The sequence below is a fragment of the Silurus meridionalis genome, chromosome 4 (assembly GCF_014805685.1).
Source record: "Silurus meridionalis isolate SWU-2019-XX chromosome 4, ASM1480568v1, whole genome shotgun sequence".
NCBI classification, from domain to species: Eukaryota; Metazoa; Chordata; class Actinopteri; order Siluriformes; family Siluridae; genus Silurus; species Silurus meridionalis.
In genome coordinates, this window is record NC_060887.1 from 25,389,887 (window position 1) to 25,416,199 (window position 26,313).

The 26,313-nt window shown below is 37.9% G+C and overlaps 1 protein-coding gene across 1 annotated transcript; it reads left to right on the top strand.

Moving 5' to 3' along the window:
* Window positions 1-363: 363 nt before the first annotated feature.
* On the top strand, window positions 364-9,199 carry lyplal1 (lysophospholipase like 1). The gene is made up of 5 exons (XM_046848618.1): window positions 364-466; window positions 5,903-6,002; window positions 6,299-6,468; window positions 8,004-8,119; window positions 8,892-9,199. The coding sequence occupies exons 1-5, from the start codon at window positions 382-384 to the stop codon at window positions 9,135-9,137; spliced, it is 717 nt and encodes a 238-aa protein (XP_046704574.1). The 5' UTR covers window positions 364-381; the 3' UTR covers window positions 9,138-9,199.
* Window positions 9,200-26,313: the final 17,114 nt, after the last annotated feature.

Sequence of the window (26,313 nt, forward strand, 5' to 3'; positions counted from 1 at the left end):
CAACACAATAAAAATAATAATAATAACAATAATAATAATTGTAATAATAAGTATTATTATTACTATTATTATTATTTTATTATTATTTTATTTATAATAATAATAATAATACTTATTATTATTATTATTATTATTATTATTATTGTTATTATTATTTAATTATTTAAAGTATTATTAACTTGGTTAATTGTGATTATGAAATGTTTTAATATCTTTTTTTCTGTTTATACTTGTTTCCTTTAGTAAAAAAAATGCTTTACTTTTTATTCAGATGTATATAAATCGTGAATCATCATCATCATCATCAATAAATAAATAAATAAATAAATATATAAAAACAGCCAAATCGCGTAAAGTATCGCGAGATCACGTGACGCCGCTATGGCTGCCGTACAGAAACTGAAAAAATGTGCGGTGTCTCAGACTGGAAAACACACCGCATCTGTGATTTTCCTTCACGGCTCAGGTGCCTTTGCTGTTTTTTTTGTTGTATTATTCTCGGTATTTAAAAGCTGTTCCTTTACCGAAAGAGTTTGTCTTTAAGACTCATTGATCACAGCGCAGACTGTGTTACAGAGTCGCTGCTCGTGCTCTGCGCGCGCGTGCGTGTGTGCGTGCGTTACATTGACCTGAAACAACAAGAACAACAGTAATTAAGGGCAGGTTTACAGATAACCTGGGGTGATATTTAATTCAAAACAGCATTAAAGGTCGACTAAAGCTATTCAGTTAAAATGCAGTGTTACTGGTAATGTACAATACAGGAAGTGTATAGTGTTTATACTACACTACAGTATCATATAAGAGTTCTGCTGAAACCATTGAGTGACATGGAAGATAAAAGTGTGATAAATATGTGTATATTGGTATATACATGCATTTGTGTGGGTAAATAAAGTGCAGAGGTTTTCATTTTATTATTTATTTTGCAGTGGATCTACCCTCTCTATTTGGAACGAGCTTTTGTGAGGGAATCCTCATTTCACAGCCAGGCTTTGTCATTTAATCCAGCTGTTGAACATGATGATTTACTGCCATCACAAGTCAAAAGGCATGAATGAATGCAGTTTGTTTACACGCAGTCTCATAGTGCCTGTGCTTAGTCTTGAGCAAAAGTCGCAGTCTGCACACAAGTGCACAGATCAATTGCTCTTTTATAGATTACCTGCTTTAAACGCTTCCTGCACAATGGATGAGGCGGAAATGAAATGAAACCTGTGCTCTACTATATTAAATAATATGTCACAATATTTAGACTCGTTCCAGAATAAAACTACTTTCTGCCATTAACTTTGGTACTATTAACAGATTACAGCATTGTTTCTGCTTGCGGTAAAGGCTTGACATTCCTGTTCACAATATAAAAAATGCCTTCTCAAAATGTTACATTCACATTTAGTTTATCACTTGAACATTGGTTTTGCTTTGTAGAAAAATTATTTAGAGAAATTATAGAGAAATATTTTCACTTTCACTTTACACTCAAACTTTTCTTGGAAAAGATATTACTCCAATCGAACATAATCTATTGCTATTCTAGAGTTTTTTTATTTACTGTCCTCTAAAAAGAACTCAATATACAGCTATTATTGTCAAAAGAGCTGGTGATAAAAGTGAGTACATCCTAAGTGATAACAGCTGTATGTCGTGTAGCCGTGCAAAGCCTCACGTCCTATTCATCATGTTCATGTTTTTGTCTGCTTAACAGAACCATACAAATTTGTGTATCTTGTATTAGAGCAGTTTAAATGTGGTGCTTTGAGTACAATTTTCTTATACTGACCACTGGATGTTCAACATGGCACCTCATGGCAAAGAATCCTCTGAGGATTTGAGAATTTGAAATGTTTCTCTTCACGAAGATGGTCAAGTCTGTAAGATCGGAAACTCCCTGAAACTGAGTTACAGTACAGTGGCCAGGGTCATACAGAGGTTTTTGTAGACGGGTTCCACTCGCACGGGTCGATCAAAGAAGTCGAGTTCTTATGCCGTGCGTCAAGTGCAGAAGCTGCTTCAAAAAACAGACACACTGCAACGTGTCGGTTTGCATGACCGTCATCCCAGAAGGAAGCCACTACTGAAGACAACCTGTCCAAGAGCATGAAATGCTGGAAACATTTCCTGTAGTCTGATGATAAACTTGTTTGGCTCATGTGTGGCGATTCCACTGTGACAAGTATCAAGAAAATTGTGTCTTGCCCAGAGTCAAGCATGGTGGTGGGAGCATCATAGTCTGGGGCTGCATGAGTGCTGCCGGTACTGGGGAGCTGCGATTCATTGAGGGAAACATGGATTCCAACATGTACTGTGACATTCTGAAGCAGAACATGATGCTCTTCCTTCAGAAACTGGGAAGGACAGCAGTTTTCCAACATAATAACTGCCTTGCTAAGGAAGCAGAAGGTGAAGATGATGGAGTGGCCAAGTATGTCTCCAGACCTGAACCTTATTGAGCACCTGTGGGGCATCCTCAAGCGGAGGGTGTGGAAGCGTCATGTGTCAGCAGCTCCGTGAAGTCATTATAAACAAATGGAAGAGGATCCCAGCAACAACCTCCTTGTAATTCCATGCCCAGGAGGATTAAAGCAGTGCAAGGTAACAATGGTGCTCATACAAATTATTGACACTTTAGACACAGTTTTGACATGTTCACTTAGGGTGTACTCACTTTTGTTGCCAGATATTTTGACAATAATGGCTGCATGTTGAGTATACAAGCTGCACTTTGACTAAAGTATATCTACGTTTCATTTGTATAGTATTGTCCCTTGAGAAAATACACACAAATGGTTGCTAAATTGTGAGGGCTGTACTCACTTTTGTGAGATACCGTATAAAGCAGCACATGCAGTTGCATTCATTTTAAAGTATCAGTAAAACCATCAGAAACGGTCTTCAAGAACCTGGAAGTCTGAAAATTTGTAATTTTAGATAGATAAACAGACAGACAGACAGACAGACAGACAGACAGATAGATAGATAGATAGATAGATAGATAGATAGATAGATAGATAGATAGATAGATAGATAGATAGATAGATAGAACTTAATTGTCATTGCCTCGTACAGGTACACAGCACGAAATGCAGTTTATATATATATATATTATATATACACTGTATATGTAAACATATGTACAGTCAATACATATAAAGGCTATAGCAGTGTAGACACTGTTAAAAAGTAAATAGTTAAGTTTATGGCAGTGAAAAATGTGCAGACACTGTTGTTATAGGCTATTGCATTGAAAGAATGTGCAAAAGCTAAAAAATAAATAAATAATATAAATATATATATATATATACACATAAATAAAATATTAGTGCAGATGTATGTAAGGCACAATATGAGTAGAGAATGATGGGTATAACAATTACAAAATGTAATATGTACATTGTATGTACAACTGTACAGATGTTATATACGGTTTTTATACAGTGATCTAACAGTGTAGTACAGTTCAGCAGTGTGATGGTGGATGGAAAAAAGCCAGCCCTGAACCTGCTGGTCCTGGTGTGTATGTTCCTGTACTCCTTCTTGATGAAAGGAGGTTAAACAGTTTGTGACTGGGATGTGAAGAGTCCTTGATAATGCTGTGAGCTGTGCGCAGACATCTGCTGTGGTGAAGGTGCTCAACGGCAGGTTCACAGGCATAGTGCCAGTGATGCGTTGAGTGATTTTGACCACCCTTTGCAGGGCTTTGCGTTCACACACGGTGGAGCCTCCGTACCATACAGTGATTGAGTTGGTCAGGATGCTCTCTGCAGTGGTAAAAACTCCCCCAGAGGCTGTTATAGCAGCTCCATATTAATGCTTAAGATTTTGGGAAGAGATGTTAAATCCAGGAACCCCAACCTTGTTTGACAATGCAGTTCACCAAGTGCTAGGTTTTAATAGTGTAGAATATTTTACCTTTTTATTTATTTATTTATTTATTTTTTTTTTTTTTTTTTTATTAAAAAAAAGTATTTGGTTAGATACCCTTATGCAGGTAGCTTACAAAAGTGATTTGAAGTCTCTAGCAATAAATCCATTCTAATAAAGGTTAATGGGGTCACAGACAAAGAATACCACCAGTCAAAAACCGTTAGGTGGAAATATAGTAATATTTAGGAATTATCTAAATGTTTACATTAATGCTAATTAAGTCAAATAAATCAAACTGTCAGCACTGTTAATAATGAACATATAGTCCTTCAATTTTAGATTCATTTTTCTCTAAAAATAAATATGTAGAACATAGAGGGCCAATAGAGTACAATAACTGGTGGTGTGACTAGTGGCATTCCATTTGTCTTCCCAGTTTGCTGCAGTTTTCTCGCATTGCTCCTGGCACGTAATATGTTGAATTCTAATACTTCTCTCCCTATCTTATTGTGGAATTCAGAAATTTATGGACATTATCTTGCAGCTTTGATTGAAAGGCATTTAAAGGTAACCTGATTGGGTTCAAATATAACCAGTGGTTTTTCAAGCTTTCTATACATATATTTATTATGTCTGTGAGGCAAATATTTACTGAGATTTAGGTTGTTTTATTTGTTTGTGTGAAGTAAGATGACAGAAAGCGCCCCCTGAATGTTTTCTTTATTTTTCAAAAACACAGCTTTGTGATTATTATGAGTGTATACAAATAAAAGTAGGTTCTTTACAGATTCAAATGGTGTATTGCTCTAATAAGGCAGTAATTTAAGTTCTTTTTGGCGTTATGAGGAAAGCCGCCGCATTTGTTAACCCCAGAGGGTTAATTGTGAGCATAATGGTGAATTTTGATGTTTGATTTGAGACTTGGTGCATCAGTAAAACAAATGTTTTCGGTGGAGTTTAATTATTTATTTTATATCTACATAAAGAAAGGACGTCGTGAATAAATGTATATTGCGCTGAGGGTTATAATTTCGCCTCCTTTATATGAAGCTATTTATTTGTGTTTATATTTGATCAAACGATCAAACAGAAATGTGCGCTGCATTAATCGCCATTAATAAAATGGCGTCGAAATTAATTTGCGTTTGAACTTTGACAGCCCCAAAAAGTTATTTTTTTATATGTTGTTACCTAATGAATGTATCTAGGCTGAACATCTACCATATAGAACACAAGCAGAGAGAAGATGATGATGATGATGATCAGGTGATCAGATCAAATGTCTGTTCTCAGTCATGTTTACATCTCTGACTCCCTCTGTCTCATCCACGTTACCCCCAGACTTCTTGTTGCCTTCTGTCTTGCTCTTCGTTATCTTCGTAAACTACTACGTCTGTGGTGTGTGAGAGCCAGGAAACGATAGACCAATGGATTGAAAAAGCCGCAATGACAGGAAACAGGTTGATAGGCTGAAAATGGCAAGCAATGAGAATATTGAAAATATTGACGTTTCACTAAATGGATTAAAACTAAAGTAATGAGTTTGGTTTGAAAATGTAAGAAGTAGGAACTACATATATTTGTGTAAAAATGTAATGAGTGAAAGTGAAAAGTTGTCCGAAAAATAAATAGTGAAGTAAAGTACCGATACCAGAAAAAAGTACAGTAACAAACTTTTTGTACTTCATTACTTCCCACCTCTGATGCAGACAATCTACTGTCATTCCTGTGAATACTTCAAGAAATGATAGCGTTAGAATGAGCACATTAATATAAACTCAGTTTGAATTACGGCACACACTGTAATCAGAGCTCTAGCTATTCTAGAAAAAATTAGTTAACACTCATTTGAATAAGAGAATTCAAAAGAACTGTTGTATAACTTTTAATAGGAAAAAAATCTAAAAGACCTTAGTAATTCTTACTGTATTGTTTTGCTCTTATGATACTAATGTGATATTTCAGTGAACTCTGCTGTAGGAAAATATAGTTGTGTGAGGTCTTAAAATGACATGTTGTATGTTTGATATGTTAGGAGACACAGGGCAGGGATTACGGGCATGGGTTCGTGACGTTCTGGCACAAGACATGGCCTTTGAGCATATTCGTGTAATCTATCCCACAGCTCCAGCAAGGTAATTCATAATATTTCAGCTTTATAATTCCAAAGCGGATATGATTTACTGACATATTTCTTGTTTGTGGTTAGCATGGTCACATTTTAGAGGCCACAGCTTTAATAGCAATATACTGCAATATACAGTACATGAAGGCTATAGCATAAATACCTTTATTATTATTAATGATAATGAATTATATGTAATTATTACAAATTATAATATAAAACTGTTGAGCAATAATGCTTTTTGAGGATTGGATTGAAAAGAGTACCCTGACTTGTTTTTTTTCCCCCAAATTTGTGTCTTCTCAGGCCTTACACGCCTATGCATGGGGCACTGTCTCACGTGTGGTTTGACCGTTACAAAATCTCACGTGATTGCCCCGAGCATTTAGAGTCTATTGAAGAAATGTGCAGTAATGTAGGAGCCGTGGTCCAAGATGAGATCCGAGCTGGTGTACCCAAGCACAGGATGATTATCGGTATGACTCTGATGTTCTTCTCTGACCAGTTATCTTCCTTTCGTTTTCTGCTTTGCTCTATCTTAGGTACTCGCACTTGTTCAAAATGAAGTCAAGTTTCAGGCCAGCGCTGTTCTATCTCTCTTTCACTGTATGAAATGAAGAATGAAACTTATCAAGTTTCTCATTCCTTTCATGTGTTGCCAATAGCAGGCTTGAAAGGAAGCTTTTTGGAAGATTCTCAGGTTTCTGCAGAGCTTAATCTCAAAATATTTGAGTTATCAGGTTCACACATAAATCATTATAAAATAAAAAAGAAATGGCAGGAAGTAATGCTCTAAGAAAGAATCATATACTAGTCCAGGTAAAGGTCCCTTAGGAAATGTACAGGGGGTTGTATGGAGTAGAAGTCACACAGAGGTTATTTATGTCAGGACTACCAGAAAGGTAAAAAAAAATCAACCCCAACAGTTAGGGAATGGTTACCTGTCAAAGAAAGTAACATATAAATACCTATAAATAGGGAGAAAAACAAGACCTTGTGTGAAAGGATCTGTGTGGAAGGACAGAAAAGCCCCTGAACTCCGTTCCAGAGAAAGTGATTCAAAAAACACATGTTCCTGTGAGACTGCTGAAATATTATCTTCCTAAATCATAACATTTTGTCATTAACTATAAATACTCATTGGAGTCACTCTGCACGCTGGAGAAACAAAGTGGTCTGTTCCCTGAGTCCACTCCTAAAGCTGATGGACTGACAAGTGCCAGAACTTTCCATGGAAAACATTTTCAGGAAGATGAGAAATCGTAGACTATTATATATGTTTTTCAATCTTTTAGGTGTATTGATCCATGGGAAAAGCCCTGGAGAAATAAGGTTTTAACACGCATGCGAGCTCACTAGCCAAACATGGACTCGAGAGAGCTTTGGAGATGGAGGTGATAGTTTGAAGGCTGGGAAAAAATGCTTTCACTGGAAAATAAATAGATCTGTCTTTACTTTGCTGTAGCTAATTAAGACACAGTTTCTTTGCCACTGATAATCACAATTCTCATGTCATCTCTGTCTGATGTTTAAAATGCATATAAACCCATGTACCTCTAAGCTCCTTCCACTGTGATGGGTATTTGTGCATATTCCCAGATGTGCCCGGTTTTGCCCAAATGTGTGAAATTAAAGACAGGCTCATGGAAGAGTTTCAGAAAAATCTTAGTTTTGATGACGTGGAGCTCAGAACTAGCTTTCTGCTTTTCTTTTATTTATTTATTTATTTTATTTCAACTTAAATTACTGTAGTTCAAATTGACGCTCACATGCACAATGATTTCTGTGTATGTAGGGCACAAAACTGTCACTTAACTTTAGCTGTGAGCGCATCATCATATCCTATCACAGCCACAGAGCAAAATGAAATACGGCTGCTTAACAAAATTTGCTGCCTATGCTTGAAAGCTGTTCAAGAAGCACAAAGGCAGAATTTACAACTGGGTTTGTCTGTCGTCATAATGTGAGTCATTCGCTTCGTAACCTGAATATGCTGTTATGACCTGTCAAGGTGGCTTCTCTATGGGCGGAGCCATGGCATTGCACCTAGCCTGCAGGTACCACCACGATGTAGTTGGAGTATTTGCATTGTCCAGTTTCCTTAATAAGGACTCTGTTGTATATCAGGTCAGTGTATATATTTTGGTCATTTATATAATCTTTTATAAAGCTGTGTATAAATGTTTTAGTTTCTCAAAACTCTTCAAGGGATTGTAAGCTGCTATAGACACAGACTAACGCTTCCAGTTTTAATACTGCAATATTATTTTGTCCTAATGAAATGGTTAAATCTGATTTACCATAAAGTTCTGATTTGCTTTGGTTTGTTTTCCTTCAAGTTATTACTATGGCACACAGTTTAATAAATGGATGCACAGTCATTTGTGTGCACAGTCAAAATAAATAGGTTAATTTTGTAATATGACATAAATTAGCAGCAACTCAAGCGTTATATGATTTGGAGACTATCCAGTTTGCATTAGTGTGCCTCATTATACAAGAATTTACAGATATGTTTCTAAACAAACTGGAAGTAGTTCATTACAACCTTTTTTTTTGCAAATTGCAAATAAATTATTTTGTTTTCACTTTGACAAATGAGGCCTGTTGCTGGTGTGTTTGAATTGACTCAGACAAGCTTATATGATAATATATGCTCCCATATACACTTATAAAGAACATCTTATTCATTTTTATCACCACATTATCTGTGTAAAGCTGCTTTGAGACAATGTTCATTGTTAAAAGTGCTATACAAATAAAAATGAATTGAATTCATTTGAACTTGGGTGCACATTGTGGCATGTATTTCTTTAAGCTTTTCTGCAGTTTTTCTCCTACAACACAAAATTATATTCCAAGCATTCAAAAAAGTTTCTGCCTTTCCCTCTATGTGCAGGCTGTTGAAGAAGCAAAAGGCCATCACTTACCAGAGCTTCTTCAATGTCATGGCACAGCTGATGAGCTGGTGTCCCATGCCTGGGGTGAAGAGACTAGCAAGATGCTGAAGAATGCTGGCATGTCTACCTCCTTCCACTCATTCCCAGGGCTTAACCACCAGCTCTGCCTGGCTGAGATTGAGCTCCTACGTTCTTGGATTTTGAAAAAGCTTCCCTCTGAAAGCTTTTCCAATACCAGGTCGTGAGCTGTAAAGATTTTCCCTCTACATAAACCGATTTTTTAATAAATTGCTCTATTTGCCATGTATATCGACCTGCAGTGTTTTTATTTTCTATAAAATCAAAATAATTATTAAGTATGTGCTGTTTTATAAACTGCCGAATACATTGCACCTGCTCTTGATAATTTGTTTGCTATGGAACATTTTCAGCTTCTAAAAGCATTCGTAAGTGTGGGTTAATGCAGCTATAAAACCTTTCTCTGGTGATTGTGCTCCATGTACATGTGTTGTGCTTGAAAAAAAAACTGAAGTTATTGTGCACATTTCCCAGCTGGCAGCAGGAACCACATTAAAGTGTTGGCTTAAGACAGTGCCACGGTTCTGGGATGGCTGTTTTACCAAGCCTGCTTTCACTCATTATAGCTGTGGTCAGGCTGGAGCTGCAGGTAGAACTATCACACCACAAAGCAGGAATGCCACTCAGCTTTGTGGTCTGAAGTCGGATTCCTACCCATTGGACACCCTTTCCGTTTCCTGCAGGCTTGTAGTAGATCCCTTGTCTTCACTTTTCCTTTTTTCCCTTAAGCCCCAATATTGCTCTTTCTTTTTAAATCTGTTAAACACGTGTTTGGCCTGGGCTGTTTGCTCAGTGGACTCCGGCTACAGCACATATTGCTTTAGTAATGGTTATTGGGTGGAAGTGGTTAGTGATTTCACTGTTTTGATTGAGGTTGTGTTGACCTTTCACTTAATGTTATGCACAGGGGCCACAGTGCTCCTATGCAATGTTTTAAGAAGCACAAACTTAAATTGACAGAGTGGTGATAGACTGTGTACAAGTATGTTTATATGAAAATGAATAATGGTATCGAGTAATGAATAATATTAATGCTTTTTGCAGCTTCTCCATTAAATGGCTTCCTTTGGGATGGTATTATGTATAAAAGAAACTGAATTACATCACAAGATGACATTATTTAAGGGTGGCCTTAATGATTTTAATTGCAAGCATCTATATACATACAATAGTAAAATAACTTTTTTTTTGTTTTATTGTAAAGCAGTTAGTAATTCCTAATCCAATGTGAATAAAATATGAGCTGACAACAGTCACTTTCATGTCCTATATATAGAATAGCCTTTTGGTTCCCTGGTGGTCTAGTGGTTAGGATGCGGCGCTCTCACCGCTGCGGCCCGGGTTCGATCCCCGGTCAGGTAACCAGCCCCAGCCATTAGGGTTGCACAAGCCAGTGCACTCTTAGTGCCGGTCCCAAGTCCGGATAAATGGGGAGGGTTGCATTAGGAAGAGCAAAAACGTGCCAAATCAAACATGCGGATGGTCCGCTGTGGCGACCCCAATGGGAGAAGCCGAAAGAAAGTTTATATAGAATAGCCTTTATTGGTCACATATACATTACAGCGAAATTTGTTCTTTGCATATCCCAGCTTGTTTAGAAGCTGGGGTCAAAGCACAGGGTCTTGCTCAAGGGCCCAAGAGTGGCAGCTTGGCGATACTGGAGCTTGAACCCCCGACCTTCCGATCAGTAACCCAGCACCTTAACCACTGAGCTACCACTCCCCCTGCTCAAAACAGTTTGGCAGTAATGCCCAGTTGTACAATGTCAATAATGTTTGTTAAGGGGAAATAAGCCTTGATCTTTTATATGCTTCCATTCTTGCTACTGCATGGCCCCTCAAATGGCCAACATTATCTACCGTAATTTCCGGACTATTAAGCGCACCTAAATATAAGCCACACCCACTGAATTTGACAAAGATTTTTATTTTGAACATAAATAAGCCGCACCTGTCTATAAGCTGCACATTGAAACTAATTAACTTTACACAGGCTTTAACGAAAGACAGTGTCTGTTACACGGCTTGTATCTAAACAGTAGCCTACCAAGAAAGTCATTGTTCACTGTCTTCCTCCTTTCTTTCACAACAATTTCTCTCGGGAGTTTTTCTTTTGGCATCGTCGTGCGTTTAAAAATCACCATCGGTGAAGCTTTTCTCCCGATGCCGTGCAGCTCAGAACACAGGTGAAGTGCGTTTTTTCATGCCCAGTTGTTTTCAGCGTGAAGAATGATTCGCATTTCCTGTAGACAGTCCGAGTGAGCGGCAGGTCAAACGTCAGAGGAACCTTATCCATATTCAGTGGGAGCGCATCTGATTTAATATAAAAAGTTTCATTGGTTCACCTGAACCCGTTCGCCAATTTCATTAGTCTAATGTTATGGGGTTTAATTTTTTGTCTTGAAGTTTGTGAAACCAAGAAAAACCCAGGAAAAATCCATTATTTAGCCGCTTCGTTGTTTAAGCCGCACGGTTCAAAGCGTGGGAAAAAAAGTAGCGGCTTTTCTTTTTTTCTTTTTCTTTTTTCCGAAATAGTTAATGATGGGGTAGTGTGATGACAACAGCAGATTTTGATGTGTTTTGTTTCAGTTATACCACAGTAATTTGCCACTGCTTACAATTTATAGTCTGTTTATTTACCAGTGTATTTTTGTTTCTTTCTTGAGGTTTATTAAGACATAAAACCTGCAACTAATGAGAAAGATAATTGATTTTATCCTCTCTCATGTCAAGACACATTAAGTTACTGTTTCCTCTGCCTTAAGACTGACACTAGAGACTTCTTCTTCCTCTAAGATAGCTTCAACTTATCAACAAATACACACAGAATATGCTTCATGCTAGTCCCTAAGTAAGCTGCATGTTATAGTACTAACTATAGAAATTATATTGTATTAAAGTGAGTGCTGTTTTCAAAAATGAACCCCTTTTACCCAATCAGAAATTAGCATTCAGCATCAGCTTTCTCATTCTAGTTATGTATGAAAAGCCAGCAGTAGCTCTGTCTTCTGCCCCTTTCATTCTCCCACACCTCACTGCCTCCTTACTCCACCCAATCCTTCAGCCTTCCTCTCTTTCAGTACACCTCCTTCACTTTCTTCAGTTCTACTCTTAGGGAGCTGGGGCCGGATTAAAGTTCAGACGTTTTTTATGATTTAATGCCCAGGCTAGGTAGGGGTAATGAAGAAGGCTCCATGCTGTCTACTCCTCATGAGTTGAAATCAGGTAAGGAAATAAAGAACTGTCAGTCTTTAAAAGAATATTATCTTTACAATAAGGAAGCAGTGAAGCGGTTGAGGTCAGACAAATATAATGTAATCTCAGACTCTTTATTGTTGTCCATCATTCATAAGTAATATCCTTATACAAACTCTTAACAATAGCTGTACAGTTCAAACATGGTGAACTCTTTGTGACTCCACTCCAAATGACAAGACATCCTTATATTTTCTCATCTTACACCCTCTGTCTCTCAGTGTATGTATTCTAAAGAGCTTGCATTTTTCTTTGACGAGCCCACCTTTCTTTAAATTGTGTTTCATCCACTTAGATGATAATCCGCTTCACAGCGCATGTGTCAGATGGAAAGAATGCTAATCTGGAAGAGGTGCAGAGCTTGGGCTTTTGGCAGCCAGTTTCCACTGCACACTAGTTTCCATGTGGTGCTGCTCCAGAGGCCTGGAGAAGCCTGTTTAGGAAACAAAGGTGTTGACAGGGTCCAGATTGCTTTTTTAAAGGGTCACACTCTACTGGACAATTGACCCGCAACCTAAAACCACACTTCCCTGTCATGTTGGAGAAAGAGAAGTGGCAGACTACAACCAGAGAATGTCAATTAGAACCCAAAGTGCACTAAGTGAGTGTAGACCATATTGTACAAAGAAGCAAGTCACTCATGCCATATGATCTCCATCAACAGACCTTTACCTTTGAGTTAAGGTTTATACTCAAACAGATGTTCATTTAAATCATACATCAGTCTGCAAACTGTGTTGAGGTTCTTACCGAGTTGCTCATCTTTGGAGACAGTGAGGTGACAGGAGCTTTCTATGATGTATTACCTGTTTAGGCTAGGAATTAAAGATGAGCATGCTTGTAGGAAAAGCAGCAATAACAGGTGAATGATGCAACCTAAAGCGAAGTGGAGGAATGTTACTACTCCAAAGTTGATTGTTTTCCTATAGCAGCATGCCCTACTGTGCTGTTTGAGAAAATCAATCAAGACATTCTAAACGGACATGATTGAGGAATTCAACAGAATAGTGATATAATAGCTAAAGGAAGAAACAGTTTGTAGTAAACATTCTTACAAGCAGTAGTCTTCATTGAAATTTGTTTCATATTTTAAACCTAATTGCTGATGTCATTTAATTACTCTCATACAGACCTGTGAATGTTCTTAATGCTGTTCTAAGAGAAATGTTATCTACACAAGTACAAGAAGCTATACTGGAAAAGCAGATAAATTAATCAACAATTAATTTTTACCACAAAGGTTATGTAAAAATTCATTTGTCCTTGGGGAAGATATAAGCAGATTTTTTTTGCCACTTCAGAAAATAGTATACCACTAGCTTCATATAGTGCTTGGGATGTATGTTGATTGCTTCTTGGAATTCATTTGAGATAGCAATTTATAGACAAATTACAGCTTTGTTGCATTACAATCTAAAAATATAAAGTTAACATAAAAGTGTTTATTTTTTCCTCATGGTTTCATATATCAGTCATAAATACAGTTAAGTTTGCATGTACCTTTTAGGCCTTGGGGGAATTTTGGGTTTAGTGTTATCATCTTGGCTTTTGCTGTTAACACACTACTTCATGCTTGATTTATGTGTGTGTCTGTATGTTATCACCTTTAATGACTCACCTCACCATTGACTTAATCCACATCCTTAATGTCTATCATATTTTCTGTTTACCTCATTTCCCCTTCCTCCTTAATTTCGATTGCTGACAAAGCAGACCGAGAGACTACTCGGCCACCCATGAGTACAAAGAGTGCTACCCTTTTTATTTTAAACTTACTGTTTGTGAATGGGCTTCTCAGAATTGTATATGTTCAGATGCTGTAGTGTCTGTTACGGATGACATAAGCATGATGAATACTTCTTACACCTGTGTGTCTCAACCACCATTGTTGGACCTCCATGCTGGCAGACCTGCACAGTTAAACTCTGTGAGCTTCTGCCCCAGGGCCATTTATGCTGTGAGAGGCTGTTAAGAGAAATGTTTTGCTTAGCTCATCAGCATTGTCCCAATTCATTTGACTTTTTCCTGTTCCTTATGGATGTGCTTTATGGCCATTAACACATCATTAACAGGGCTCTACACTGAGTTTGTATTTAGTAATGCACACAAACACACATAGTAGTTCTTTTCTGGTAGTATTGGGTAATACACTCCTAAATCTAAATCTAAGAGATGTTTTGAAGAACTATAAATCCATTCACCAGTAATTCAAATATAGTTTAGTGCCATACCTAAATTAATGAAGTGAATTGTTAAATAGCTTAATAATCCTTACACTGGTATAAATGCAGACTTGTTTAACATAATGATATCACTCTCAAATTTACTCATGTCTCGTTTCAGGCAATTCTTTCTTACTAGTCATACTGCATATATTTCATATGTGGTAATGTCATTGCAATATGACTCATTTGTGTGTCTGCCTCTCTCCTTCTCTCTTTGCACTCTCACTCTCCTTCTTTTGTGTGTTTATGTGAATTTTATCTGGAAAGCATTATGACCTGCCAAGAGAACACTCATCCTTCTTTGAGACAGTCAACACATGGTATAAAATTTTGGAATTAAGATGTCGAATACCTTACAACAGATCAGACTTCGGTTTCGAGATGGTGATGTCACTATGGCCCCGGTGTCTAGAAAGATTACTCATGCCGTCTTTTGGACTTAGTGATATCATCACTGTTTTGTGAATCACTTGTTGTATCTGCACTTTTAGATATTAGGCTAGTAAATGAGAAGGAATGCGTTCTTTTGAGGGAATTCTTGGAACGTTGTGATTGTTATTATGGAACCACAGGAATACATTTTGTGTGATTTTACAAAAGTGTATAACTGGGAGATTTTGTGCCCGCATGTGTAGTCTGTTGTTTCACCTACACATAGTCAGGCCCAGGCACACAGTGCTCCTGATAGGTTTTCCTGTGATTAGAAATGCAGTTGCAGGCGACCGCCAGCGGAAAGAGGTGGTGTTGACTCAGGGCCCCGTGGGGGCACTCTTGTTTTTGTGTGGTGTTCAGGGGCTGGGCAGCTGGAGTGACAGAAATTCACTCAGCCGTTTTTATTTTTTTTTCACTGTCCACTGCTTTATTTGGGCTGTGTAAGGCCATCACTGCCAGAGCAAACCTCTCACTTTAGCGCGCAAGGCCTAGCTCAAGGATAAACACTCTTTTCTCCAATCACAATACTTTCTGCCTGGTGCTGCTTATTTTGAATTGAGATCATGTTCAAATTTCACACCATTTAACATTTCAAAGTGTGATCAAATCATCGAGTGCATTTATTTCCTTTCATTTCTTTTTTTTTTTCCCTTCTCAGTTCCAAGATGTTCTTTCTCGTCTTTGAACCCAACTAAATGAGAAAAAGTAAATTGTCCGAATTTTTCATTAATTACCCGCCACTGTAATTTGAATTTGATTTCGGTTTTCATTTTTAATATCAGTTTGTCATTGACAGTCCCCAAAGGTTTACACAAGTGCCTTGAGTAGGTTCCATCTTTCACATTGGGCCCACATCCAACATACATATTATTCTAACATCCGTGCCGCCATGAGACAGTGCCTGCACTGTGTTCAGAGATGCCATCAATGGCTCTCCCCATTTAAGGTCTGTGGTAAGTCTGAGGAGTCTAACACCACATGCCTAACTGGCAGCAACATGTGGACAATGTTAAAATCTTTAGCAAACCTTTGTTTTAGTTTGAACATTTTCAATGATGGGCTTTAACTATTTATTGTATACATATAGTTAACACACATAAATATATCACATGCTTATCTCTATCGACTATCGATGGAATGATGTTGCTTCCTGATCCACCAGAAGAGAAATCATCACTAGCATACTTCAGAAGATGGGATCTCCTGCCAAAAGAAAAGGCTTTGTGTTTATATCACTCCAGTCCAGGGAATATTTCTAAATTAATTATTATTCATTTAATTACTATTTATTTAAAATGACACTTTATGTGAAACTTTTTATGAATTTTTTTATGAAATGTTTTGGAAGATTTCAATTTTACCTACAAATAACTTGATCACAAATCCATTATATAATTTTCTTGCCATGTTTTTGCAGTCTTCCTTCTTTGTCTTTCCAGTCAAATCACTGTCTGTGCTAACTTGCCAGTGCTCTCTTTTCTGGATATATAGAGGGACAATTAAATACAAGTCTGTCTGTTAAGGTAAATTAGTTTAAAGTTTAATATTTTTTGCTGCTGCTAATGTCACTTGATTTGCCAATTAACCAAATCTAAACAAAAAAACAAAAAAAAAAATCATTTTATACAAAAAATAAAAAAATAAATGTTTCTGAGTATGTAGATACTTTCTGACTTTCACTACAGTACATATTTAGGCCAGGTTCATACTTCCAAACCTTTTTATTAAACAGAGCAATTGTCATCTCCAATGTTTTTTTTGTTTTTTTATGATTCTCTATAAATTCCCCAGAAATCTGTCATTAGCTATTATTGATGTTGACCTGCAGATAAAGCTCCACATAACAGAAGTCTTCTGTCCATTATCTTCTTTATGGACAATGCACCCTAAAACAGAGAATTATTCAGCTCTATTCTGTGAATGAACCTTATTCTTTCAGTCACTTCCTATAGCTTATAATTATAGTTATGGATTTGAGCATAGATAAAATGTTAAATTGAGAGCTTTAGTTTTATCCAGACAAAGTGTCACTACCACAGGCCAAGACTGTGACTGTAACATCGTTGCTGCTTTTTGACAATTGATCTACATACAATCCCGAACAGGGACAAAGCAAAAAACAGTTTTTATATCATCTTTGGGAATTTAGCAGAAACTGAAATTTCTTATTTATATGTGCATTAAGGCCTTAATAGAAACTTATTTAGAGCTTTGAGTGTGGGGGGGGTTTTTTTTTTGGTATACACTTTGTACACCTGGATTTTTTTTTTTTTTCTTCCCTGCGGATTCTTTCAAGTTTATTAAGAATGACTGCAGAACGTCTGTAAACAGCTATTCACAAATAGGTGTCCTCAGATGTTATATTTGGTTCAAGTCTGAAAATAATCCTATTTTTATTTTATTTGTTTCTATTCTATTTTAATATTTTTTAAACGTTCCAATATTTATTCCATTTTATGGAATGGAGGGCTGTTGTAAAAAAGCATTTTACTGCATGTTGTACTGTGTATGATTTAAATATGTGACAAATAATAGTTGAAATTTGAATTTGAAATTTGAGTCAGGGCCAATCTAGCATTGTCCTATTTGTAGGCTTCAGGCTGTCCTACTGTAAGTTGAACTTCAGGTTGTGTGCAATTGTGAGGAATGGAAAATCCCTTGGACTTCAGGGCTTGGTTTTTGATCTGACATGCATTGCATGAGTTGTGGGACCTTTACACACAGGTGTTTGCTTTTTTGAATCATGTCAAATTAGAGAAATTTGCTAGTAGAAAATAATCAAAACAAGCAGGATGCACCTGAGTTCAAGCTTAAGTGCCTTAGCCAAGGGTTTGAATACTACAGTCTCCTTTTCTTTACTTCTTTACTTCGACTGCCTTTTGATCTTTTGTTGAATTTTTTACAAAAATACTGACTCAAGGCTATCAAACAATTGCAAACACTTCTTTCTTCATTTTCTTTCGGCTGCTCTACAGTGGATCGTCTGTTCCATTTTTAATCCTGTCCATCCTCATCACTCCCAATGAAAATCTCAGCATCTTTAGCTCTTCCACCTCCAGCTCCACCTCCTGTCTTTTAGTCAATTCCACAGTCCTATAAACTTTCCCTTTCACTCTCGCAGATACCCTTTTATCACAAATCACTCCTGCCACTCTTCTCCACCCACTCCACCCTGCCTGCACTCTTTTCTTTACTTCTCTAACACACTCTCTATCACTTTGCACTGTTGACCCCAGGTACCTGAACTCCTCCACCTTCTCCACCTCTTCTCCCTGCAACCGCACCACTCCACTGCCCTTCCTCTCATTCACACACATGTACTCTGTCTTACTCCTACTGACTTTCATTCCGCTTCTCTCCAGCGCATACCTCCACCTCTCCAGGTTCTTCTCTACCTGCTCCCTACTCTCGCCACAAATCACAGTATCACCCGCACTCATCATAGTCCATGGAGACTCCTGTCTGACCTCGTCCGTCTACCTGTCCACCACCACTGCAAACAGGAAAGGGCTCAGAGCCGATCCTTGATGCAGTCATACCTCCACCATGAGCCAGTCTGTCATTCCTACTGCACACGTCACTGCTGTCTCACTGTCCTGCACCACCCTTACATACTTTTTTGACACACCTGACTTCATTATACAATACCACAACTCTTTTCTTGTCACCCTGTTGTATGATTTCTTTAGATACACAAACACACAATGCAACTTCTTCTGACCTTCTCTATACTTCTCCATCAACATCCTCAAAGCAAATATTGTGTCTGTAATGCTCTTCAATGGCACGAAACTCTTTCCCACAACTTCATGGTGTGACTGATCAACTTTATTTCCCTGTAGTTACTGCAGGTCTGTACATCTCCCTTATACATAAACATTGGTACCAGCACACTCCTTCTCCATCCTCTCACCTTCCAAAATCTTGTTAAACAATTTTGTTTAAAACTCCACTGCAATCTCTCCTAAATATCTCCACGCTTCTATGTTTATGTCATCTGGTCCTACCAACTTTCCACTCTTCATCCTCTTAATCGCTGCTTTCACTTCCTCCTTACTAATCCTATCCACTTCCTGCTTCACCATCTCCACATTATCCAACCTTCTGTCTCTCATCTTCCTTATTCAACATCAAATTCTCCCTCTATCTTCTCAACACATCCTCCTCACTCTCCTCACAAAGTCTCAACACACTCCTCACATGAACACATTTTCATCTCCATCCTTTATTGCTGTAACTTGCACCACATCCTTCCCAGCTCGGTCCCTCTGCCTGGCCAATCGGTATAAATCCTTTTCTCCTTCCTTAGTGTCCAACTTCTAATACAGCTCCTTCTATTCTTTTTCCTTAGCTTTCACCACATCCCTCTTCACCTGCTGCCGCATCTCCTCTTACTCCTGCCTACTTTTTTCATTTCTCTGTTGATCCCAATTCTGTTTGACAACCTATTTCTTCTTATGCTCTCCCGCACTTCCTCATTCCACCACCACATCTCTTTGTCTTTCTTTTTATTTCCAGATGTCACACCAAGTACATTTCTAGCTGTCTCCCTTATCACTTCTGCAGTAGTTGCCCAATTATCCAGCACCCCTGTCTGACCTCTTCCCTGAATCTTACACTACAGTCTTCCTCCTTTAGTTTCCACCGTCTTATTCTTTTTTCAGTCTTCACTCTCCTTCTCTTCTTTTTCATCTCCAAAGCCATTCTACAGACCACCCTCCGATGCTGCCTAGCTACACTGTCCCCTGTCAACACCTTACAGTCTCCAATTTCTTTCAGGTTGCATCTCCTGCATAGAACATAGTCCACCTGTGTGCACCTTCCTCCACTCTTATACATCACCCTATGATCCTCCTTCTTCTTAAAATAAGTATTTACCCCTGCCATTCTCATCTTTTTAGCAAAAATGTTCTCCTCATCTCACAACCCACTTGTGGAGCATAAGCACTGATGACATTTCTCATCACCCCTTCAACTTCCAGCTTCACGTTCATCACACCATCAGAAAATCTCTTCACCTCCACTACACTCTTACTGTACTCTTCCTTAAGAATCACCCCTACACCATTTCTCTTTCCATCCACACCATGATAGAACAGTTTAAACCCACCTCCAATGTTCCTGGCCTTACTCCCTTTCCACCTGGTCTCCTGAACACACAACATATCTACCTTTCTCCTCTGCATCATATTAGCTACCAGTCATAGTACCAACATTTAAAGTGCCCACCCTAACCTCCCCTCTCCTACACTTTTCCTTTTCCTGCTGTTTATGTAGACGTGACTCCAGTTTGCTAGACATTGGATACATGTGAAACCAAGATAAAACTTTTTGGAAATAAACAGAAGAGGTGAGTTTGGTGCACAGAGAGGTACCCATATGTAAAATTACATTATGCCCCAGTAAAATATGGTTGTAGTTATTTAATGTCTGTCTGCCGGAGAACCTGGATATTTTGTTAGTATTTGTGGCAACATCTCAAATTCCTTGTTGTGTATTGTCTGGCTTCATAATGGGCAAGAATAGACTCAGAGCTGTTATCATGGCAAATGGATGTGGCAAAGAAGTATTGAATTGAAGACTGCCAATAATTGTGTCAAACATTCTGTTTTGCTTTGATGTTAAAAATATTACATTATTTATTCATACATATACATGTATACATTATATACTACATTAAAGTGCACAAAAAAAAGTGTCTGTAGAAACACACATTTAGTCTATTTAAGTTTTCCTTGCATTGATTCATGGGAAAAAAAATTACATTCTGTACAGCTAGATACATTAAACATTAACTGTATGTGGAATTTGATGGAATGATTTCTCAGTCTGGAATGATACTCCTACTGAGAAGTGGAACAAAAAATCAGTATGTCTCAAATTAATCACATAATATCTAGCTAATGGCATGATGTATTTGCCCAGTAGTACTAGACATTCTGGAGAGCATTCCAACAGTAAGAATCCATCCAGTGGTTGATACACAGCATTGCATTACAGACAGACTGTTCTTGTATTTGACATGCATTTTGATAGTTGGTGGTTGCCAGGTTCTCTGAGCTGTGACATTTTGTGCCAGATTCACGAGGCGTTCAAGGGTGTGTTGTTTATGAGACCACTGATTGTTTTAACAGAGACATTTCTTTTATATTTTATTCTATTAATAGAAGTGCTGTAAAAATCCAACCTCTTATGTAACACATTCTTAAAAGTGAGCAGTTGTTTAAGCCATTCGAAATCTAACGAAGTGAAAAGCCATTTAATGCATTTCATATGTTAAGAGATGATTACTGACATCTTTAATAATGTAATGTAGAATGGGAGAGACTAACCATACATGTGTGTAAACTCCACTCATAATAGCAAAACACAAGCTCAAATTGTATTTTGATCCTTGTGTGCTCTATAACTGATTTTTTTTTCTTTTTCATTTGTTGAGCAGATGCTTTTGTTCAAAGCTACTTATGAATAAGACAGCACTGAGGGGCATGTCATTTGGGTTATTTAAGGCTGTATGCTTTAAGGTTGTATGAGAAACCTAGAGGATGGTAAAGGCTGTTGCTGTGACCCTAAGTCACAGGTTGCCAGTCCTACCCTGGAGTACACTTTGTCCCTTCACATTTAAGTGTTTTTCCTGCAATTTACTCCTATTGCTATTAAGTTTATGTCCTTACATGGTACATCAAAGAAGTAAGGCAGAATGTCCCAAAATTAAACAAAAAAAAGTGCATACCGTAAAACCAGTATATTTTGACTATTGCTTCTCAGTCAAAGCAAACGTAATTGGTCTACTAAACTGGTTCAGAAAATGATTAAATTTTTATTGCATCTTAACTCTTGCACACATTTATGCATGAAAAAGAAATATGTCCACTGAAAGTTATAGTCAAAACTGGTGCAGTAATTTTGTATGGGATTGTCATAAAATACTTTGTACAAATTTAAGTTACGAGCTCTTTCCTTTTGTGGTCCTAATACCTCTTACAGGTTTACTTACACCAACCAGGCATAACTTTACGACCTTTTAACATTATGACCGGTGAAGTGGATAATACTGATTATCTCTTCATCATGGTACCTGTTAGTGTGTGAGATATATTAGGCAGCAAGTGAACATTTGATATGTTAGAAGCAGGGAAGATAGACAAGCATCAGGATTTAAACGAGTTCGACGAGGGCCAAATTACTTTATGATGGCTAGAAGACTGGGTCAGAGCATCTCCGAAACTGCAGCTCTTGTGAGATGTTCCAGTCTGCAGTGGTCAGTATCTATTAAGGTGGTCCAAGGAAGGACTCTAGAGCTCAAAATTATGAATAAGTTAATGCTGTTAATGCTCGGCAGGTCAGGACTGTTTTGGCAGCAAAAGGGGGACAATTATAATATAAGGCAGGTGGTCATAATGTTATGCCTGGTCAGTGTATATACACTATTTGGATAAACAGTTGTGTACACCTGTCCATCATACATTTTGTGTGCTTTCTCCAAATTGTTGATACAAAGTCATATTATATAAGATATGTTTGTATGTTTTAGCTTTACAATTTCTCTTCAGTGAAACTAAAGGGCCCAAATGTTCTGGCCTAATAACCTGTGGACAAAGCAGTAATGAAGACACTGTTTGTTAGAGTAAAATAACTTGGTGGCTGCACAGACCTTGACTAGAACAAAAACTATACCCCATGCTTTCCCACAAGGCATCAGTGCCTGACCTTACTATTATTTTTGTCACCAAATGATCCCAAAGTCTCATAGCCACATTTCAAAATGGTGAAAAGCTTCCAAGAAGAATAACAGCAAATGGACTGGTCAGGTGTAGTCAGGTGTTCAAAAACCTTTAGCAATATACTCTATATATCAGTAGCGGGCTGTGCTTTTGGTACCTGAGCCTTCAGTGGGGACTTACCCGACTTAATCCACCTCTTAGTACCACCACTATCATGTCACAATTATACAAACCATCAATATTATACAAAAGCGCATATTTAGGGTGAATACCATTTTACTAAAGCAAGCTCCAAACCTCTACACTACAACCACAAATGTGAACCTACATCATCTGGAGCAGTTTAGAATAAATATTTGTCTAATAACATGACAAAAACATAAAAAATGTAATAAAATACAACCTACTCACCAGAGATGCAGACTCATAATTTGCACTGCTCCTCAGAGGCTGTAAGCCAATGGAACCGCTCGTAATCACTGGACTGGAAGTGGTGAACAAACCCTTTCCGGGGCTGAGACAAGCTAGGCCGACCTCCTCACGATGTCTAGCTTTTCTTGAAGTTGTTTTGCGCATGCATTAAAATGCAATAAAAATTTTTTATAAAATATTGAAAATATTATTTTAGATATTATTAAACCAAGCAGGCATTTTATTTAAAATTGTTTTAAAACTGTAAACTGTTCAAATGTTGATCACAAATGGAAATAATAATAAACTGTGGTAATAAAAAAAAAAAAAAACCAAGTAATGTAATGTTTTGCATTAAACTGTACCGACTGTACCGAAATTGTAACGAACCATGAATTGTGTGTACCGTTTCACCCGTAGATGGGAGATTAGGTGCTTTTTGGGGTGCAGAGGTTTGATTGAAAGGGCATTCTCCTTGTAAGGCATACACATAATTTAATGAAAAAATGAAAAAAGTGAAAAGCAAGAGATAGGCCATTTACCACAACATGGAGGCCAGATGACTATGGGCTAAGAAAGTGGATTAATGGACAGTCATAATTTGAAGTTCAAGTTGCCTGATGATGCTTTCCAATATTGAAAGAGGTAAAACCCCTGATGGCCCCTGGTTAGATCTTGGTGTAAAATCTACTTTTAACACTTTTCTGACTGACTGACTGACTGACTGTCAATAAGGAATAATGTTAGTCATTAAAATTACACTTTCAGTATACACTTTGGACAGATTTTATTATTAGATAGTCTTTTTTCCTTGATGTTATAAAGGTAGCAGAATTTGAAACAAAACAGACATATCCATAGAGTAATCCTTTCTATAGTGAACAGTATAGGCAGTGTGTGTGTAAAGTTTGGGTATATGTTTACAAGGTTCTCTTTTTCATGGCTACAGTACATATCAACCCTTACCTGATAATACACCATGTAACAAGTGCTACCCTTAATGTTTCCAGGAAAATGACAGAGAGTTTGAATTACTTCAGTGGCTTGTACTGTTCATCGCTTTTCATAAATCAATATTATGCATCTTTTATTTAGAAAAAGAAATGAAGAGAGTCATTTTGACCTAAATGGAATACACATTGATTCAAGAAATAAGTACAAATATTCCAAGAATATTCCCCATAAAATTCCTGGTGATGTGCTTGTTTTTTTCTATACCTTGCTCAGCCCCATCAGAGTTTTTAAGCACGAGCTGAGCAAACCTTTCCTTTGAATCCAAGTGCACTTTCTGCTCAGTGGGACACATTACCTCAAGTGTGGGCCACAGCTGTGAAGCTCATCATGAACTGCAGATTGGTAATGTTTTACTGTAATTCACCTCATGATAATGAAGCTGGCCACATGTGAGGGGAGAGAGCAACAGCCACCATCTGGGAGTGTGTTCCATAGGGATGGAGCAGAGAACAGCTGTACAGGGCCTCTGATTTATTTCACCTCATTCCACTTAAAATTGCCCCTGCCCGTGTTTTCTCAACCAACCATCCAGTGGTACAAGAGCTAGTGTATACACACACCTACACACACACAAGCAATTACACTTTTGTCACACATTTAACTACTTTTACTCACACATGTTGCACATACGCATCAAATCCTCCTGGTGGGGCAAAGCATGCCACAGTGAATCACATTATGTTTGCTCAGAAGGGCAGATGTATAATTTTATTGAGGCATTTATTCGTGTGTGCATGAGTCGGCTGTGGGGAAAATGATGGCGTCAGTGATAGGAGCCCCTTGACACACTGACTACAGCGTAGCTTGTAATGCCCCCCAACATAGACCCCTCACTGATGGGAGCATTAGAGACCAGACTGCATGTCGCTGGGTGTTTTCTGAGACTCTTATTATCAAAACCACCATCTCATCATACACAACCCTTATTTAAACTTCACATTATACACATTTTCTGAGTCACAAGTCAAACTTTTTTTTAGTTATTACAAGCTCATAGAAAAAGTCCTTTTTGACCTTGAATATACATATTGTTTTTTTAATTGCTTTTATTTATTAACTTTGATTAATAGGCAAGAATTGTCTAAAAAATCAAATAAGCCCATTAGAAGACTATAGATTGCTTCTTAAACCTCAAATGTTGTTTTTATGTATAGGAGGCTTGATGGGGCATGTTAATCCTGTATTCTACCAAATCATTTTTTAGCACCAGCCTGGCTTCAGTTAATATTTTCTGCGTTTTAGGATGTTTGGCAAAAAAGAAAGTTAGGTGAGAGATGGGAGTGAGCACTCAGACAGCTAAAAGTGCTTGTTCTAGTCATCCCTGTCATTTTCTTTGTCTCATTCCCTGTTTTATTTGCCAGAAAAACAAACCCTCAATCTCAACACAAATGTTTTTTTCTTTTTTCTTTCCCCCCTGTTTTGTTTTGACTTTTATGAGCCAAAATGCCATTTGGGTGTGTGTGCAGCCTCAGACTCATCACCCATGTAATTTAGTTGCTGACACTCACACACGGTGCGATTTTGTGATTTTGACTCATTAGCAAAAATAGAAGGAATAGAGACAAATTGAGGGGTGGGAGGCCACAGAGTGCCCCCTCTGACTGGAGGCTGATTGCTGTTGGGGAGACGTTTGGGCGGCCAAAATCACAGGCAAACCCAGACAGCAGAACTGAGTCTCAGCAAGAACCACTGAGCACCGTGCTCGGTCCTTTAATGTGGCCAAACCACTTCTGTAGTCATGGACTAGAACGGAAACAATATCATGTCAGCACAGAGAATGACATGCACAATGCTTTCAGCTACCGCCTTCGAGAATGCCACATCTGTCAGTGCACACATTCCTTTTCTTTACAGTAAAGCCAAGACTTTGCCCTTCAGTTTAGCCTGTTAGACAGGAAGGACGACAGAGGGGATGTCATAAATATTTTTTTAAGAATCACTTTTTGCCGTCACGCTTTAATAAAGTGCCTGTGTGTTTTTCAGGCGTGAAGTAATATCCGCTATGCTATTGCGTATATATTTCAGGAAAACAGAATGCATATTGATGAGTATGGTTACTATAAAAGGCGACCAGAGTTCACAGAGAAGTGAAAGGAAACCTTAGCCTTCTGCTTGTTTTTAGTGTTTTTGGCGAGCCTGTATTTTTCAGCTCAGTGTTTACGCACTGCTTTTAGCCACATACAGCAGCTTTCCACTGGGGCTGTGGCGACCCACAAACTTACGTCAGAGTGGAAGGGGCCATGCAGACGCTTGTGGTGGAATTGAGGACGGGGCTTTTCTCTC